The sequence below is a fragment of the Gopherus flavomarginatus genome, chromosome 1 (genome assembly GCF_025201925.1).
Source record: "Gopherus flavomarginatus isolate rGopFla2 chromosome 1, rGopFla2.mat.asm, whole genome shotgun sequence".
Classification (NCBI taxonomy): domain Eukaryota; kingdom Metazoa; phylum Chordata; order Testudines; family Testudinidae; genus Gopherus; species Gopherus flavomarginatus.
This window is the reverse complement of record NC_066617.1, coordinates 249,398,042-249,418,101: the sequence shown is the minus strand read 5'-3', so window position 1 is coordinate 249,418,101 and position 20,060 is coordinate 249,398,042. Positions and strand designations below refer to the sequence as shown.

Here is a 20,060-nt window from a genome sequence, read left to right as displayed (position 1 = left end):
GGAATCTTGGTTTTAGGCCAGGTCTTTGCAGTTATTTTTAACCAATTTAACTATTTTGGTATGGGGTTGATTTTATTACTAGTATAGTTAAATCAGTACATCCCCTAATGAGGATGCTGTTCTACTGGTAAAGTTTTTAGCATAAATTTATGGGAATACACTATACTGTTAAAAGTGTGAATTTGTGTGACTAAACCATACTGCTTTACACAAATATATACTAGGCCATTGCTCTGCTCAAAATCATGCCAGGACTTGCATTAATTTCAACTTAAAGTAGTATTGTAAAAAATTTAGATTTCCCTGACTTATTAAAAGACTACACAAGTATAAAAACCAGAAAAATTCAGTTCATATAAATTCTTTTAATTTATGAGAAACTGGAAGACACTAATGTTTTTCATTACAGTGTATACTTGAACTCAAATTGTTTGTCGTGTTTTTGTTAAAATTACACTAGTAGGCAATTTTTATTTCACTAGTGACAAATTCTGTTTTCATTTTGTTTTCATTTTAAACAGTCAAAACAAAACTGCAAAGTGCAAATGTGTAAAAGCCAAAAAAAAGCTTGGGGAAGGCTCCTGGGCTTGTTTCATTGCTCAGAGTGCAGGCTCAACCTCACTCTCTACACTGCACTGCCGCAGCCTGAGGTACCAGTCCGCATCAGCAGGCAGGGGCAGATGTGACCACATGTTTAGCAACCCTCCCCTCTTGCAACTAGGTGCAGTTTCTGTCCCGCAAGTTGACCATCTGGGCTACTGCTCAGGCCTTGCTGCCGCCTGCTCCGTGGGGTTGCAAAGCGGTAGGGATGGGGGTTTTGGTCGAAAACACTCATGATCTGCTTCTTCCGCAGGGTCTAGCAACATCTCCCCGCCCCGTTCACCCCCAGCTACCACCTCTCACCCGATATTCCTCTTCTGTCGCTACCTGCAGCAGCTTGACACCCCCACCCCCGCCAGTAAATTTCTGCCCCCCCCCGAAGCTCCCCGCTGCGATTTGCCCCCTAATGCTTTTAACGCCCCGCCCCGCCCCCCGGCAGCAAATCGTAAGTAGACGTGAGGACAGTGGCAACAGCACAGGTTACTGGGCATGCGCAGTTCGAGAGAGCCCGCTCAGTGCCCCCGAAGTGGGGAACTGGCCGCGGGAGCGGTTTGTGTCGTTAGGGGTGTCTCAGTTCCCCGTACTAGCCCCCCCCTCCCCCGCTCCGCGGAGCGGCGGCCCTTGACGCGGGGTCTTTTGTTTATGTGGGCTCCTATTGCCCCCGCCCCCGCTGTTTCACACACGTCAGCAGGTCCCCCGAGCAGGCGGCAGGCGCTGGGGGGGGCCCCGAGGGACACCGCTCACGCGCGCAACCAGCCACCCCCTCGCCCCTCCCCCCTGCACGCAGAGCGCGCGCATCCGCGCGACTCCCGCCCCCGGGGCAAGCAGGGCGCGGCCAGAGGTTAGCGCGAGGACCCCCCCCGCCCCCTCGGCTCTCCCACTGCAGGGAGCAGAAGCGCGGGACCGTCCGGCGGAGGCGGCTCTCGATTGGCCGCAACGTGTGTGGGACGCGGACGTCACCCAGCGGCTCGGCTCCCCGAGGGAAGGGTTTGGGGGAGAGCAGGGAGGGGCAGGGGTGAGCACCTCCAGTGAAAACGTGAAGCTGGTGCCCATGAAGGTACAAGAGTTTAAGTTAGCAGACAGTGGTTGCTGTTCTGTGAGTATGGCTAATATTTCCTCATCTCATTTCAGATAATTGCAGTGGAGACGAGCATACACTGCTTTCTAACTGGGAAGGAAGCATTGAGGAAGGTAAGTGTTAAAGTTGTGGCCCAGCTCCTATAATTGTGTGCTGGTTTCCTTGGTTTCAGATGCTCCCCTTCCCGCCCATGTGGGTATTGTCTCCACCTCCCAGATTATAATTTACTTGACTGTCACAAGGAGTGTGCATAACTACTAGCTTTTTCATAGGGATTAAGAAATCATTTCAATTTTAATATAAACTGGTATTTGGCAGGTAATTTACAATATCCCCAATTATTTTAATTGGGTGTATATAAACATGTACATTTAATTTTTTTTTAAATCACTGCACAAATGTTATAGTTAACATGTGAAAACTTCTCAAAAGTCCCAGTTAACCACTCATTTTTAGGTTCCTGTTGATTTACAAATCAGTGATTCTTGACATTTTCTCTGAAAATAGAGGTGGGTGAAATTTATGTTACATAAAACATTACAAAAAAGAAGTCAGATGTAAACTGAAATAAAACAAAAGTCTGTAGAAAAAAGTTTTGGCAAATAACCTCGTGTTTGAACTGAAACCCAGTTAAACTGTAGCCATATCTTTAGAATATGTTTTCTCCACATGACCTACTGTATCTTTTAGTAAGATGAGGCCCTGAAACAAACTCTTGTGTCAGAGGCCCAGTCTGAAGCCTGAACCAAAGTACTTCCAGGCATTACTAAGCAAAAGCTGGGCTGTGAGCCTGAAGCAGGCCCCAGTCACAGAAGTTGGAGAGAAAAAGGTTGTTAGCAGCAGATGCTTTCACATATAAGTGCTAATAAGAGGAACTTGTGCCAAGACGGCACCTGAACATCCCAATACCAGGACACTCCATAGACATATCAAGGAACAGGCAGGTGCATCTTAAGGACAGGGTCAAAAGGACAGCATGATGGATAGATCTGTTTGTCTGAAACAACATGATCGAAGGGAGAGACAGTACCCTAATGAGCCAATGGGCTGTACCTCAATAAGTCAGAAGGGATGAGTAATCTGTATAAAAGTAGGTCCCGGAGTGCACATCTTTGTCCAGCCTAAGGAGCAGTGGAGTGTCCTACCACTGACTGAGCTGTCTCCATTGGCAGGGGGCACATATTCGTAATATGTCCTGTACAGTCTATAGGAAACTATTACTGTGCTTCGTTTGACAATAAACCTGGCTCGGGTTCCTTCGTATCTTACTAGAGTCTGTGGTCTTTGGGAGTTCTCTCAGAGTTTGCTGCATCAGCTATCTGTGCAGAGCCAGGGCAGCACACAGAGGGAACACGCACACAGCCGACTGTTATCATCATCAAACAAGAGCAGAGTACCACAAAGGTAGCTACTGACAACATATCTTAAACTTAATTATTAGGTTAGTTGTCTAATCTGCTTGTAACTTTTTTTTGTAGGTATTTCAAAAATGACAAAGTTGCTGTTGATTGACGTTGATTGTGGAGTCGACGATGCTCAAGCCATAATGATGGCGCTGGCATCTCCCAGTGTTGAAATCCTGGGAATTACTTGCTGTTATGGAAACACAGTGTTGGAAAACGTCTGCAAAAATGTACTTCGTGTACTACAAGTTTGTAATAGGCTTGAGGTAATCAGTCTCTTACATGTATGTGAAAGGGTTTATCTTTGTGTCAGGTCTTGCTTAAAAATCATCAATTCGCGTAGGCTAGGATCACCTTTTATAGTTTGTACTCCATAATTAATTTCTTTGCTGATGTAGGATAATTTTTGTCTTGTTTATTGTCTCACCATATCAATCCCAGGAATAATAATAGTAATTTTCCTAGATCCTTTAAAAAAAATCTTATAGGTATAGTGAAACCCCGCTGTAACACGATGATTGGGTCCAAAAAATTGGATCGCGCTAAATGCGGGATCGCCATATAGCGGGGTTTACCATTTCAAGCTGGTCACTTTCAAGCCAGTCAATTTCTCTTGGGCAGAGAACTACTTTCATTTGCAAACTGCCCATAACAGTAACTGAAAGGGTGCAGCTCCAGCAGCGGGCCTCTCAGCCATGCAGTGAGAGAGGGAAACACTTGGGGAGAGCAGGGGAGACGTGCAAGGGGCAGAGGAAGAGCGAGGAGCAGCTGGGGAGGAGAATGGCTCTTCTCACCAAAAGGGTAAGCGGGGGTAGGGGGGAAGAGGCAGGGGGAAAGGCACATTCCATTTTTTGTTTTTTTGTCTTTTCCTTTGGGAGCGCTCCAGCCTCTTTTTTTTTTTTTTTTTTCTTTTTTCCTTTTTTGCCTTTCGGCGGTGATCCAGCCATTTTTTTTGCGCTTCAGCGGTGCTCTGGTGGTTTTTTTCTTTTTCCTTTTTTTTTCTCTTTTGCGCTTCCGCTGTGCTCCGTCCGCTTTAGTTATTTATTTATTTATTTATTTATTGCTCTTCGGCAGCGCTCTAGCGGTTTTTTCTTTTTTCTTTTTTGTGCTTCCACAGGGCTCCAGCTGCTTTTTTTTTTTTTTTTGGTCTGGGGCGGCCGGAGCCACCTTACAATCGCATTATTGCGGGGTGCATTATAGCAGGGTTTCCCTGCATTTCTATTTTTCCTGGCTGATGTGAAATTTCTGCTCTTTTCATAAAGGCTCTGCAATTTTAGTGCCACTGATTTGATCACTGTTAGGATATTCTTTGAAATTGATCCTGTAATATTGCTTCTTCAAGTGATTGTCTACATGGATTCCATACACTGTGTGCATGCATCTATGCCCATGAGATTTGGATTCTTTTGGCCAGCAGTGTTAATTGAGACCATGCTGTGCCTCGGGTGCCCTTGTGCCCCCTTCCATCTCCTCCCTAATGGGCATAAAGGGTGGAGTAGACCCAATTGTCGTTCAGCTCCTTCTTACTTCCTGTGGCAGCTAGCATAGGTATGAGAGGATGAGTTCTAAAATCTTGAGAGACATGGAAGCATTTTAGGATCAATTCACTAGCTACAGATAATGCTTCATTTAATAAAACAATTATAAATTTAAAACATGTTTTGATAAATTTACTTTTTTCCCTCACATATCTAGCACATTTGTTAGTTTTCGTAATAAAATAATTTAAAATGCTGTTTTGTGCATTTTTAATGGAATTTGAATTTCCATTCAAATTGATACAGTTCACAGGTAAAAATTTATTCATCCTCTAGTAAAGAAAAAAGATGAATGACATTTCTTAACATAAGAAAAATGTAAACAATAAGAATCTGAATAATTGTAAATTAAGATTACTTGTTACACACACACATTTACTGACTTGAGCATGCATAGTATAGCCTCCTGGTTAGCAAAAAGTAGTACCAAGTTTAGTGTAAAGGCTGTATTTCATTCCAAATCAACATGTTTTAATGGTTATCAACCAATGAGAGTCAACCATTCTTTAGGAAAATAACTAAAAATTACAAAAGCAAAATAAGATTAAAACCAATTATTTAAATCAGCGTTTCCAGCTTGCTGATTTAAATTGCTTTGATTTAAATCATTCCAAATTGCTGAGACATACCTCTGGAATTGGGCCAAGAAAATCATAAGAAACTTGCAACAAAGAGGATTCTTTGTTGCTTTTTTACGGATACAGACTAACACAGCTACCCCTCTGATAAGAAACTTGGTCATTCTGAATCCTTCTGCAATAGGGAGGCTCACCATGAGCATTTCCATTAATGACAGGCTACTAGAGCCTGTACAAGCTATCTGACATACATCTGTATCCATCCCGTCCATGTCAAAAAGAGCAGACAGTGGGCACCAGGTTCTTGCTGCATATTTGATTTTCTGCTTACATCCAACACTGGGTTCTTTTCTAGTGGCAGCGCTACAGGAGAGAACTAAACAGCATGGACCTTCTAAATCTATGCCAAGAGAAAAGGATCCAGAAAAGCTCAATCTGTTCAGCTACAAGGTGTATTTAACAGCTATGCTCTAGAGGAAGATGGCTAACTATCCAGCCATTGCCATTAAAGATTTCAGGTGACTGTCTGTACTTCTCTACAGTCTATGCTGGACATGTCTGACACCACAGTGCACTCAATAGCTACTGCAGTAGCCAGGAGGAGATCTTTATGACTTCAGTCTTCAAGGAAGTCCAGGAAGCTCCAGGCAACAAACAAGAACCTCCCATTTGAGGGTAATGAGTTTTTCAACAACAACATTGGTGAAGCCCCATGGCCTCCAAAAGATTTAAAGCCAACTTTGCTCTCTTCAGGACTTTGAGTTCCAACCCAAGAAGGAAGCAGCCGCATCAACATCCTATAGACAGCATACCTCAGTCCAGTTTTACAGTCAGCCACATTGTACTTCGGAACTGCCAATGAAGAGAGAGAGATTCCACTGGAGACAACCCTCTGCCTCCTCTGCTGCCCCACAGTCTTGGGGTACCACCAGGCAGCAGGTGCGATGCAAAGTTGAGAAACTGACAGGATGATCTGCGAACCTCTTTTGTTCTACACCTCCGGCTTGGCAACCACCTCTTTTGTTTTGGAGAAATTTGAGCTGAGGTTACCTTGGCTTTATGGGTCCCAGAGATGGTAGCCAAGGAGCAGCTAATTCAGTTTCAATCCCATCCTTCTCCCCACCCTCCTACTGCCTCCTTTCCTGGCTCTTTTCGGGGAACCTTCCCATGAAAGACCATCAGTTTGAGAAGTACACTCCCTTTTACAGCTGGGAGCAATACAGGAGGTGGCTTTTTACTCCCATTACTTTTTGATCCCAAAGAAAAAAGGAGGTTGATGGCCTACCTTGGATCTTCACTGAGAGCTGCGGGTGGCCGTGCCTGTGGACAGTCAATGTAAACACTGTCTTGCGGCCCGCCAGCAGATTACGCTTACGGGCCGCACGTTGCCCAACACTGATCCAGATTATGATCTTGAAATTCAGGATTTGTGGTTCCCTCAGGAAGCTTGCTCCCAATTATATGTTTTAGAGCTCAGAGTCAGCTTGGTATGCAAAGCATTCCTGCCTCTTCTTTGGGAATCCTTAATACAAGTGTTGACAGACAACACCACAGCTGTGGATTATGTCAACAGGCAATGGGGAACAAGATCATTCTCACTCTGTCAGGAAACCATAGGACTATGGAACAGGTATATTCTGAACTAAGTTACATGTGTGGCTGTGCACCTTTTCAGCCTTCTGAACACTTTGGCAGATCAACTCAGCAGGCAATTCCCTGACAACAAGTGTGTTCGCAAAGACTCACTCTTACAGAACATCTTTTGTAAATTGGGATTCCCAAAAGTAGCAACAGACCAGAACAAGTGTCAGACATTCTTCTTTTCCAGAAGAGGTGCAAGCTAAAGCTCCCTGACCAATGCCTTTCTCATCCCTTGGATGCCAGGGTTGAAGTATGCCTTTCTGCCAATCCCTATGATACCTAGGATACTGAGGCAGGATGCAGTGTTGTTATGATAGCCCCAGTATGGGCCAAGCAGTTTTGGTGTTTGGATTTCATGAAACTTTCAGTGCAGCCACTTATCACCTTACCTGCTCTGCCTCACAGTCTTCCAGAATTATCAGATCTTGCACCTGGATCCAGTATTTTTACACCTGACAGCCTAGATCAGGGCTACATTTGGCCCATCAGACCATTTAATCCGGCCCTCAGCTCCTGCTGGAGAGCGGGGTTGGGGGGTTGCCCTGCTCCAGCCAGAGAGAGTGGTTGGGTTGGATGCTTGACCCGCTTCGCATGGCTTCCAGGAAGCAGCCGGCATGAACCCCTCTGGCTCCTATGTAGTACACGGAGGTGTGGCCAGGCGGCTTTGCACGCTGCCCCATCTGCAGGCACCGCCCCCGCAGCTCCTGTTGGCCGTGGTTCTCGGCCAATGGGAGCTGCAGGAGTAGTGCCTGTGGATGGGGCAGCGCGCAGATCCACCTAGCGGCGCCCATAGAGGGGGGACTTGCTTCCGGCAGCTGCTTGCAGTAAGCATTGCCTGGAGCCTGCACCCCTCAGCCCCTCTCATGCCCCAATCCCCTGCCACAGCCCTGATCCCCTTCCTGCCCTCTGAACTCCTCAGTCTCAGCCTGGAGCCGCCTCCTGTACCCCAAACCCCTCAGCCTCATCCCAGAGCCGTCGTCTCTCCCCACCCATACCCCCAATTTTGTGAGCATTCATGGCTCGCCATACAATTTCCCTACCCTGATGTGGCCCTCAGGCCAAAAAGTTTGCCCACCAGGGCCTAGATGCTGTGTGGTTTGTATCTACTGAAAGAAACTGTTCAAAACATTCTGCTTCAAAGCAGGGGAAACCTTTCAACCTTACTTATTAGGCTAAATGGAAGAGGTTTTCTACTTGGGATGCCAGTGGTAGTTGTCTTCTTTGACTTCATTACTTTCAGCAATGGTGGAGTATTTGCTAGCCCTTTTAACAGTCTAGACTTTACATCAGATCATAAAGGTCCATGTAGCAGCAATATCTGCATATCATCCCTCACTCCTGGGTAATACTGTATTTTCCCACTTTACAGTAGCAGGATTCCTAAAGGCCTCACATGTTTTCCCCCCAATGCAGGAGCCCCTCTCCCTTTTTGGGACTTCAATATAGTATAGCAATATAATATTTATTAGCAGGGTTGATGGGTCCCCACTTTGAACCCTCAGCAACTTGTTCCCCACCAGTCAGTGAAGACTGCCTTTCCGGTGGCCATTACATCAGCTCGCAGGGAATGGAATGTTCAGGCCCTTCTGACATATCGTCTATATACAGTATTTTGTAAGGACAGGGTCATTCTTAGATCTCACTCAAAGTTTCTCACCAGATTGTCTCAGAGTTCCGTATGAGCCAGTCCTTTCATCTCCCTTTTTCACCCCTGATTAAGTGGGTCTCCAGGTATTTAAGGTCATATTATGAATTAGCCAGGATAGATCCATCTAGCCAGACTAAAGCTCAATCCACGATATTTGAGGAGCAGTTATGTGGCGCTTTAATCAGACATTTACAAGACACTATTGCTTAGTAAGGGTTCCCACATCAGATGTTGGTTTTGTTAGAGCTGTCTTATAGCCATTTAAGTAGGACTCTAATACCCACCTCCAGGGAATAAATAACCGATTGTTAGTCTCTAAGAGTGGAATTCATGTGGACAGTTACTCAAATTACTCATAATAACTTTTCATCTAAGTACCCTCCTGGATCAGAATTAAGGAAAAATAAGCTAACCACATTAAAATTATGCCTCAATAGACCCTACTTTCTGTGTTCAGTAAGGAAGCTGACACAATGGCTGAAGCTAGTTTTGTTATGGCATGGAATATCGCTCGTGCTAAATGTCTATATTGTGACGGAGAATTTGTTAAGAAGATTATTGCAGAAGTGATTCCAATTTTAGATCCAAGTAACATAGAACTTCAGTGACTAATGCAGCAAATTCCAATTTCACGCCACAGTATGGAGAGGCAGATCTCCCAGATGCAACATGCAAAACGATCTAAAGAATTCTCTAGCATTCAGCCTAGCTGTCGATGAATCCACAGATACTCAAGATAAACCACAACTAGCGATATTTGTTCGCTATGTTTCCACAGATGTAATTGTGAAAGAAATAATGTTGAATTTAGTAGTGCTAAAAGAAACAACTTATGTTGTTGACATAAAGAATGTACTTGACAAAGCACTGACAAATGCTAAGGTGACGTACAACTGGATAAACTTGTCAGTGTTGCAATGGATGGAGCACCTGCAATGGTGGGGGGAAAAGTAGGTCTTATCGGACTCTTGAAAAGCAATCCCAAATTTCTGGAGTTCCTCCCTGTTCATTGCATCATCCATCATGAACACCACCAAATAGCTGATCGGCAGCCGCCATCAAACCGTCTGCCCAGTGCTGGGGTGGAGGGGCCGCCTGCCCGGCGTGCTGAGGCTGGAGGCACTCAGCAGAACCATGGGGGGGTGGGAGGGGAAGAGCTGGGGGCCACGGAGGAGGGAGGGGGGCTCAATCAGTAACAAGAAGACAGCATGAATAATAATAAACCACTCCTGAGACTTGCTCCAAACACAATCTGCTCCTTAAAATAGATTGTGTGTTTATGTAACAACAGGGTTAATACTGTAAATAAAACGGTGGTGGTGGTAGTACTGGGATAATATAAATTTAAACAGAGGCAAGATGCCTTTAGGTGATGTGCAGCCATGCTATACTCAATTTTTGCAACTTACATCTTGTTTAGATTCCAGTTTACGAAGGTGCTTCTGCTCCCTTACTTGGTGGTCCTGTGAAAGGGGCTATGTATCATGGAAGAGATGGTTTGGGTGATGTTCCTGTTCCAAATGCTCCAAGATTAGACGACTATCTACAGAAAGAACATGCTGTGATTGCAATGTTAAGAATTGTTAATGAGAAGCCTGGTCAGGTGAGAGTGTTCTTTATATCTTTTTTTTTATGTAGTAACAGAAGACAGCAAGCAGGACTGAAGTCTGTTTAAGCCAATGCCTTGCAATTATATGAAATTGCTTTGCCTGTCTAATCCTAGTGGAGGATCGAGGTTCAGTCTTCAGTGGAAGATGACCCGCCTACCTTCTCCTGATAGTCCATGGCGTTGTACACTGAGGCTGGAAGAAATTTTCTCAGACTGAAATTTGGCATTCAGTTTAACCCTGTACATGAATAGCCATAATTAAACATCTAGTCCCAAGTCACTGGTGTCCAAGTAATTGTTCCTTTAGTCAGGTAATTCTGGAGGCAAAGAATTTGACACACTGATTTACCGTCTCCCTTTCTCCTAGAGGAATAATATCTTTATTTAATATTTAGGAGAGTCTGTATCTTTTTTGCTGCTTACCTCAAACATGTCCTTTAGGTGATGTCCTTGCTCATGTCTTCGTGATCCTCTTTTAGGTATTTATTGCAATAAGATTTCCTACCGCCTTCTGTTTCTCCACGTCTACTATGTAGGCACAAAGGTATCAGTCTTTCATAGTAGCTAACACCCTCTATGCCTTTGTTTAATTTATCTGTTTTTTTTAATCTTCTTTAGAATTTTTACATCCCTACAGAGCCACAAACTATCATGGTACTTCACTTTGGGGCCTCAGTGTTTCTATATCATAGTTTTCCTTGTGGCGGATTGCATGACTTGGAGGGACTGAAAATAGGACATAGTGTGTTTCATCTTTATCGGAAATTCAGATTATAGGCCTCGTTGGTAGTGCTTGAAAGCTATTACTGTTTGATGGGTGTTCGGTCCATATGAAATGGATCTGGTGCTCAGTCCAATTCCCTATGGACAAGTAGACAAATCACAAAAGCCACCTCTGGACTTGATAGTGATTGTCAAGATAGATAACAGTTCCAGCAGAGACCAAGGATTGAATGGACATAGAGTCTGTGAACAATATCTTGCCTCTAGAGATGGTCAGAGTTGTGGCCCATTGTTGGAACGGCATAGTGAAGTGTCTTTCTTCACCAATGGTGTAACTGTTCAGTAGCTAAACTGACGACTTGATTTTCCAGGTCTCATTCTAACACTCTTCTCAAATTCATAGAAAAATTAAGATATTAATTTTCTTTGTGTAGTTCATAATGTCTCTCCTCAAATGCAGCCAAGGATCCTATTGACCATCTTTCTTGCATTTTGGGATTGTCTTTTAATATTTTCAGTTTTACAGAGAACTCTGCTCATGATTATATTGTCTTCATCCTATGCTCCCAAATACATCTTTGGTATAGTTATTATGATATGTTTTCCTTGTCTAAACTGTATACCTTTGGCAAAACTTTATTTAGCTTCTCATTCTAATGTGTTCTGTCAGCCTCTAGGTCAGGGGTCGGCAACCTTTCAGAAGTGATGTGCTGAATCTTCACTTACTCACTTTAACTTAAGGTTTCGCGTGCTGGTAATACATTGTAATGCTTTTTAGAAGGTCTCTCTCTATAAGTCTATATTTATATAATTAACCTATTGTATGTAAAGTTAAAAGGTTTTCAAAATGTTTAAGAAGCTTAATTTAAAATTAAATTAAAATGCTGATCTTACACCACCAGCCCACTCAACCCACTGCCGACCTGGGGTTCCGTTCACCTAGTCTGGCAGCGAGCTAAGTGGGGCCTGCGGGACCCCGGCTGGTAAGGGGCTGGCAGACGGGACCTCGGGCTGGCAGTGGGCTGAGTGGGGCTGGCAGCCAGGACCCCAGACCGGGAATGCAGGTGGGAATGTGGGGGGTCGGGGTGCAGGAGCTCTCGTTCGGTGCTCAGGGAGGGGATGTGAGGGGCTGCAAGAGTCAGGGCATGGGGTGTGGAGGGTGCAGGAGTCAGAACAGGCTGGAGGTGTGTGAGCTGGTGCAGGAGTCAGGGTGTGGGATGGCTGGGAGTCAGGGTGTGGGATGGCTGGGTATGTGTGGAGGGGGTGCAGGGGTCAGGGCAGAGGGCTGGAGGTGTGTGGAGGGGGTGCAAGGTTCAGGGCAGGGGGCTGTGTGTGTGTGTGTGTGTGGGGTGTCTGGGGTGCCATGACTCTTGCACCCCCCACATCCCTACCCTCACCCTGAGCACCAAATGGGAGCTCCTGCACCGCCCCCCCCCCCCACATTCCTATCTGCACCCCTCCCACCAAATGGGAGCTGCCCAGGTAAGCACTCCACACCCAAACCTTCTGCCCCAACCCTGAGCCCCCTCCTTCATTCTAGCTCCTGGCCAGACGCTACACCCCAACCCCCAGCCTACTCCTTCACCCCCAGTCCAGTGCTCAGTGCACTTCCACCCTCAGCTCAGTGCAGAGAGAGAGGAAGAGAGGGAGAAGGTAGGTACCCACTCTGTGTGGGCAAGGACGGGACCCAAGACCGGCAGCGAGCTGAGACACTCAGCCCACTGCTTGTCTGGGGTCCCGGCCGCCAGTCCTACTTAGCCTGCTGCCGGCCTAGGTGAACGGAACCCCAGGCTGGCTGCCTAAGATCAGCTTTTTAATTTAATTTTAAATTAAACTTCTTAAACATTTTGAAAACCTTGTTTTCTTTACATACAACAATAGTTTAGTTATATTATATAGAATTATAGAGAGAGAGCTTCTAAAAAACATTAAAATGTATTACTGGCACACGAAACCTTAAATGAAAGTGAATAAATGAAGACTTGGCACGCCACTTCTGAAAAGTTGCCGACCTCTCTGATTTAATCAATTTCTCTTGCCATCATCTCATTTTATTTTTGTTTTAATCTAGCATTAAAATGGAAAAACACCCTCTTCAGATGCTTCCTCATCCTGGACAATAAAATCAGCCATCTTACGCACTCTAACTGTCCTCTGCCTTAAGCATTCAACTTGTTGCCTCTTGTTTAAATCCCTTCTTTAACCTTCCTGAATGTTTTTGGCCAGAATGGAAGACCATTTAGAGTTGCTTCCCAAAGACCTAAAAACCTAGTGCTCCTCGTAATGTTTCCGCAACCAAATATTGAGGAATCTGATCTTCTCTGCCTCATCTTACCAATAGAGGGCAGGGATAACTTTTTTAAGAAAATCACCTATGGGTCCATTCTGCCCCTCATTTTAGTACCTAGCTGGTAAATAGTGCAAGAATATACAGATTTCCCTCTTTTGAAAGCTAGTAGATGCTGCTTCTGATGGCTTATCAAAGGGAGTGAGCTTGGAGCTTCACAGGGTCTGTGTATACTGCAATAAAAAAACCTGCAGCACTGTGTCTCGGAATTTGGACTGTGAGGCTGAAAATTGCAGTGTAACTGTTCAGGCTCAGGCTGGAGCATGGGCTCTGATACCCTCCCTCTCATGGGGTCTCAGAACTTGGGCCCCAGCCTGAGACTGAACGGCTACATGGCACTTTTATAGCCTCATAGTCCCAGCCCCGTGACCTAGGCCAGCCATGGCCATGCCATAAGTCTTTTATTGCATTGTAGAAATACCCACGTTCAGATCACTCTCCAATGAAAATATCTTGCCTCCAGTCCTCAAAAGTGTAGTTTTAGGGACTGTCAGCAAAAGTATCTTAACTAATTTATGTCATAATGATGGAGATAGATTTTTTTTCTCTTACGTGTCCAGCTTCTAAGCTGTATCATGTTTCAGTGAAAAACAACACCTTCAATTTGCACTCATAACAGATAGGAAGCCAGTACAACATATGGAGCCCAGGCACAATATGCTCATACCAACTCACTACGTCTAGCAGATAAACAGCCTCATTCTGGACTAGCTGTAGCTTCTGAGTCTTTATAGATAGCTCCTATTGGAGTTTTTATGGCAGTATTCCAATAAAAGCAAGAAAATACCATAATGTCTTGAACAACTACAGATGAAAAAAGAAGTATGTGACTTCTCTGGGATTCCCAGACATCGGCTGTGAGAGTTCCAAAAGAACCCCAACGTAACTAATCCTTCTGTCAAGTGGGAGGAGTCATTCACCAGTAGATGAAGTCACGGAGTGTTGCTTTAAGAGAACTGTAAACAAATGTTTTAAACAAACCACTTAGAAAAATGTTCATTGGAGTAACATGTAAAGAGATGGAGTAGTGTTTTGTTTGTTTTGTAGATTTCTGTAGTTGCCACTGGTCCTTTGACTAATCTAGCTTTGGCAGTGAAATTGGATCCAACATTTCCTCAGAAGCTTAAAAATATGTTCATCATGGGAGGAAATGTAGAATGTAAGTAATTTATAAAATGATCAGTAGGCAAACATTTTAACTAATATCTCCAGTATGCTTATTCAGAAGCTGTTTGGCCTTTTTTATACAATTGCTAGACTTCCCATACCTAATCTAATACACAAATGAATGTAATGAGGTTGGTGTGGTTGTTAATGTTGCCATAATGTGAGAGTTCCTTGATTTTTAGTAATTGCACTCACAGTTAATACCTTTTTAATGACCTTAACTTGAAGTTAAATCTTTATTGGAATTTTATAATAAATTTCTTATGATAATATATTGATGCTAAAAATATAATCTGTTTTGGACATGTTCTTTTTTTGTATTATGATTTTTTGGTAAGCAAAATGGACAAGGCACAGTAAATATTATAAGCTTTGGCAATGAAAAGTAAAACGATTGAAGAAAGTAAGCACATATACTTAACAGTTACTTTTTCGGTTTATGTTTTTGTTAGCCAGAGGAAATGTTACAGTCTGTGGAGAATTCAATTTTGCAACTGATCCAGAAGCTGCGTATGTTGTCTTAAATGAGTTCACTTGCCCTACTTATATTGCAACATGGGAATTTACATGTCGCAGTTCATTGTCTTGGGTAAGACACCAAATGTTTAATATAAATTAAAGCTAAAGGTAAATCTGGTGAAACTCAGTCTGCATGGGTACAGGGGTATGTCCACATGGATCAGATTACAGAACTGGGTCCTAAATCAGAGCTCCCTGAATTGGAATGTAAAAATAACTGTATCTGAAGCTGTGTACGTGCTCTGTTGCTGGGCAGTCTTGACTTAGGGCTTGTCTACATCACAAAGTTGCAGCGCCGGTGAGGGGGTTACAGCGCTGCAACTTAGGAGGTGTACACATCTGCAGGGCATCACCAGCGCTGCAACTCCCTGTTTGCAGCGCTGGCCGTACTCCTGTTTTGTCTCGGGTGTAGAGGATCCAGCGCTGGTGATCCAGCGCTGGTAATCAAGTGTAGACACTTACCAGCGCTTTTCTTGACCTCCGTGGAATAAGCAGTTATCGCAGCATACCTGAGGAAGCCTCTCTGGTAATCAAGCAGGTCTCCTTCCCTGCGGTTTGCAGGGGGGTTCGGGGATCGCGAGAGCAAACCGTGGGGAAGCAGGTCTCCTTCCCCGGTTTGCTCTCGCGTTCCCTGAACCCCCGTGCAAGCAGGTCTCCTTCCCTGCGGTTTGCAGGGGGGTTCGGGGAACGCGAGAGCAAACCGCGGGGAAGCAGGTCTCCTTCCCCGGTTTGCTCTCGCGTTCCCCGAACCCCCGTGCAAGCAGGTCTCCTTCCCTGCGGTTTGCAGGGGGGTTCGGGGAACGCGAGAGCAAACCGCTGGGAAGCAGGTCTCCTTCCCCGGTTTGCTCTCGTGTTCCCCGAACCCCCGTGCAAGCAGGTCTCCTTCCCTGCGGTTTGCAGGGGGGTTCGGGGAACGCGAGAGCAAACCGCGGGGAAGCAGGTCTCCTTCCCCGGTTTGCTCTCGCGTTCCCCGAACCCCCGTGCAAGCAGGTCTCCTTCCCTGCGGTTTGCTCTCGCGTTCCCCGAACCCCCGTGCAAGCAGGTCTCCTTCCCTGCGGTTTGCAGGGGGGTTCGGGGAACGCGAGAGCAAACCGCGGGGAAGCAGGTCTCCTTCCCCGGTTTGCTCTCGCGTTCCCCGAACCCCCGTGCAAGCAGGTCTCCTTCCCTGCGGTTTGCTCTCGCGTTCGCCGAACCCCCCTTGAAGCCGCCCAACAGCGCTGCAGTGTGGCCACATCTAACACCACTTGCAGCGCTGGTTGCTGTAAGTGTGGCCACTCTGCAGCGCTGGCCCTATACAGCTGTACTAATACAGCTGTAACAACCAGCGCTGCAAAATTGTAGATGTAGACATACCCTTAATCACAAAAAGAGGTTTGAAGCTATATCCCAACGTTTCTCTTCTTTTTTTTAATTGCCAACTTTATTCTTTTGGTGTGCAGGAATTCTATCATGAGTGGGTTAATCAGGACACCAAAAAAGCCAAGTTCATGCAGAAAATATCTGAGCACAGTATAAAATTCACAGATCCAAAACACGAAAATACAAGCAACATCTTCTGGACTTCAGGATTTGTGTCTTGTGATTCCTATGCTATGGCTGCTGCAATTGACGAGAGCTTTGTCACAGAAGCCATAGAAACTGCTGTAAGTGTGGAGCTGAATGGCTCACTAACTAGAGGAATGATGGTAATGGATATGGCTGGTCTTCTTAAGAAGAAAAATAAAGCTTTTGTCATTAATAAGTGTGATTTAGAGAAGTTCAAGGGACTTCTCATTGCTGCTTTAAAATAACATTTGGCTGTCTGATAAATTTCCCAATCTTGTTAATTTTGAACTGTAGGTCTAGTTACAATGGTACAGATAACTTTAGATTCATAGTTACTATCAGACAACATACAATTATTTTTAGTTAATAACTTTCTCGTATGTCAGATTTCCAACAAAGTGCATTCAAGTGATTATGAAAAGGACCCATTTAAATCTACAGTAGTGAGAGAATTCAAAGTGCAAGTTAAAATGGCAGCCTAATTGTTAGATAACTCTGAATGCACTTATTACCTGATAGGCCAGTACTCTACTTTACCATGCATTTACTCAGTAGACAGAAACAGCATTGAAATCTAGAATATATACATATAAATATGATCTGTCATCAGTTTGTAAGATGGAGAAGATAGACTGTTCTAATTCTCACTGCTTTATTATTATGGGAAAACAAACCAATTTTTACTTAGAGAATCTAGATTAAGGATTTGCAAAGTATTATTTAAGATCCAGGAGCTCAACATGTAATGATAACATTTAAAACATATTTTTGAAAATTTTCAAAAAGGGAAGATGTAGAAGAATTTGAAGGACCACGGTCATGAGAAACAAAACTGTTTAACTTCAGTTTACTAATTTGAATATGGCCCAGAAATGTAGTGAATGAGTTTATCATCTTACATCTGTTATGTAACTTATTTAAAGTTGGTTTGTAACCTGAGTCCAGTTTACACAACAAGAAAGCATGCTTGTTTGTAGATTCTGCAGAATGAACAGCCCTGAAGACACAAGTAAATGAACAATTACTTCAGAAGCTTCAGAACCATTTGTTAAATTAATTTGTCATGAGTCTTTGATTGCTTTGCCTGTTCTGGGCCCATTAATCCATCTCCTTGGAACTTATCCTAATATTTCAAACCTCTGAGCAGCTTCAAACACTTACCATTTAAGAACAAAACATAATTACACCTTCCCAAATGGCTTTTTACAGTTGAGGATCTGGCCCTTTGTAGTGAAAACTTTATAGGGTTAGGAATACAATGAATGTTTACACTAACAAGAAAACTCTGTGTAAGATACCATATCCTGTAAAATGGATTTTCTTTGTCCATACAGAATGATGTGGTAGAAAGGTTTTATCAGCACTTGCTTGGGATTGCCTACATAATTTTACCACTGTGAAAAATATGTGATCATCCGAACTGGTCATCCCAAACTCTCACCCAAAGAACCTTCATACCACTCCATCTTGTATTATATAAAAAATATTTAGAAGATGATAAAAGAACGAACAGTACTTGTGGCACCTTAGAGATTAACAAATTTATTTGAGTATAAGCTTTTGTGGGCTAAAGCCCACTTCATCAGATGCATGCAGTGGAAAATACAGTGGGAAGCTATAGAGATATATACAGAGAACATTAAAAAAAAATGGGTGATGCTATTCCAACTCTAATGAGACTAATCAATTAAGGTGGGCTATTATCAGCAGGAGAAAAAAAACTTTTGTAGTGATAATCAGGCTGGCCCATTTCCAACAGTTGACAAGAAGGTATGACTAACAGTAGGGTTTTTTAAGAAACCCTCATGCCCCTCACCTCTTCTTTATCGTCATCCAACCCCCCCCCCCGATCCTTGTCCCCTGACCACCCCCTCCCAGGACCTCACACCCCTAACTGTCCCCCCAGGACCCCACTCTCTATTCAACCCTCCCTGCTCCTTGTGCCCTGACCACCCTCTCCCAGGACCCCACCCCCTATCCAACCTCCCCACTCCTTGTCCTCTGACCGCTCCCTCCCAGGACCCACCGTGCCTCCTGGGACCCCACTCCCTATCCAACTCCCCTGCTCCCTGTCTCCTAACTGCCCCCCTGAACCTCTGCCCCATCTAACCGCTCCCTGTCCTCTGACTGCCCACTTCCTGGGACCTCCTGCCCCTTATCCTACCCCCCACTCCACGCCCCCTTACTGGGCTGCTCAGAGCGGCAGGACTGGCTCATTGGAAAGCCTGGGAGGTGGGTGGGCGCAAGCCGTGCTGCCTGCGTGGTGGTGTGGCTGCGGGGAAGGCTGGACAGGAGGGGAGGGGCCGGAGGCTAGCCTTCCCAGCTGGGAGCTCAAGGGCTGGGCAGCCTTGCGCCCACCTTGGAATTTCTTCACGCCCCCCACCAGTTTGGAAACCAATGCTCTAAAGCTATGGTTCAGTAAGCACATGTTTGGTAAGCATGTGTGTAACATAAAGCATCACAGTCAATGGAACCACTGACATCATTTTAGTTACAGATGTGCTTAAGTATTTTCTGTAATAGTGCCTTAATACTGGTTCAGTAGCAGCAATTAGCGAAATCTATTCCTAGAGCTGTGTAACAAATGCATAATTCTGCTGAAAGCAAGGAGGTTATAGAATACTAATTCATGCTCTTGAGGAAGGGAGGGGCAAATCAAATCTGTTTGTCAAACAGGAACAAAAACAAAGTTTTTTTTTAAACTTTTAACAAGAAACACAAAGAATAACTTTAAAAATGTTCACACTTACATCTAAATTATTGTTGCTGTTTCTGTTTAATGGCAAATATTCAGAAATAATCATGCTACTGTAACTTAACTTGACATTTGCTACTTGTATTTTTATATGTAATTCATATTTTTTAAGAATACTGTAGATGTTATATCAGTAATCAGTATGTTAATGACATTTTGTATTCAGATGCATCAGTATAAGAAGCATGTATGATTTTGGAAGTAGAGAAAAATATTAAATACCTGTCTGTGTCCTTTCCAGCTGCTAATTTTAATTTGCTCCTTGGAAAATCCTGAATGTGCAAAATGGGAAGTGAAATAAACCAGTTATTTCATGCAAAGAGCCATGCTCCCCTTCATGAGTCTTGTGGTCATCCCTGTTAAACTTCTTCCTCTCCCTGGTAGTGATTCCTTAATTAGAATTGCATTCTACAATGATTTTAACATAAGGCATAATTTCCTGGGGTGGATTTCTATAAAAGTAGGTGCGTAATCTGTGAAATTTTACACCTTGCTAGTTTTTATGTCCTTTGAGTTTTCTTTGTAGTTACTATAATTAATTTCACAAGGTTTAAATTAAAGCCTTTGAAATAGGGCTCTGGTTGAAATTTTCCCTTGGCAATCAATGAAAAGCATAACTATCTCTTATAAAACATTGTCTATCTACATAAAACTTGGTAGGTAGGTAAATGCTGAGAAAGAACTGTTGCAAGAAGGAAGCTGGTTTTTTTCCTTCACTGTTGAATTTAGAGTCACTTTTAGCCATTATTCATACCCATAACTGAAAGTTATCCTAATTGGTTGATTGGAGCCGGGCCCACACAAGACCAGTTGACAGAGTCAGTGGAGAGGCGGCGCACATTATATGTCCATCTGGTACTAGATTTCTCTTGTCAGAGTCTATTCTACAAAAGAGAAGGGATTCATGTA

The 20,060-nt window shown here is 44.0% G+C and overlaps 1 protein-coding gene across 5 annotated transcripts; it reads left to right on the top strand.

The window, feature by feature from the left end:
• The first annotated feature begins 1,093 nt into the window (after positions 1 to 1,093).
• On the top strand, positions 1,094 to 19,471 carry LOC127043227 (inosine-uridine preferring nucleoside hydrolase-like). 5 transcript variants are annotated; one of them, XM_050937063.1, is made up of 7 exons: positions 1,094 to 1,149; positions 1,732 to 1,791; positions 3,157 to 3,347; positions 9,907 to 10,089; positions 14,213 to 14,324; positions 14,785 to 14,921; positions 16,291 to 19,471. In XM_050937063.1, the coding sequence occupies exons 3-7, from the start codon at positions 3,168 to 3,170 to the stop codon at positions 16,639 to 16,641; spliced, it is 963 nt and encodes a 320-aa protein (XP_050793020.1). In that variant the 5' UTR covers positions 1,094 to 1,149; positions 1,732 to 1,791; positions 3,157 to 3,167; the 3' UTR covers positions 16,642 to 19,471. The 5 variants fall into 5 exon arrangements, with proteins under 5 accessions (XP_050793020.1, XP_050793015.1, XP_050793019.1 ...); XM_050937058.1 differs by lacking the exon at positions 1,094 to 1,149 and adding an exon at positions 1,613 to 1,657; XM_050937062.1 differs by lacking the exons at positions 1,094 to 1,149; positions 1,732 to 1,791; positions 3,157 to 3,347 and adding exons at positions 5,722 to 5,872; positions 5,951 to 6,136.
• Positions 19,472 to 20,060: the final 589 nt, after the last annotated feature.

Coding starts and splice junctions, on each gene's coding strand:
- LOC127043227 (XM_050937063.1), top strand. CDS start 3,168: ATGACAAAGTTGCTGTTGATTGACGTTGATTGTGGAGTCGACGATGCT. Junction 14,325..14,784: donor CATGGGAGGAAATGTAGAAT/GTAAGTAATTTA, acceptor TGTTTTTGTTAG/CCAGAGGAAATGTTACAGTC. Junction 14,922..16,290: donor GTCGCAGTTCATTGTCTTGG/GTAAGACACCAA, acceptor TTTGGTGTGCAG/GAATTCTATCATGAGTGGGT.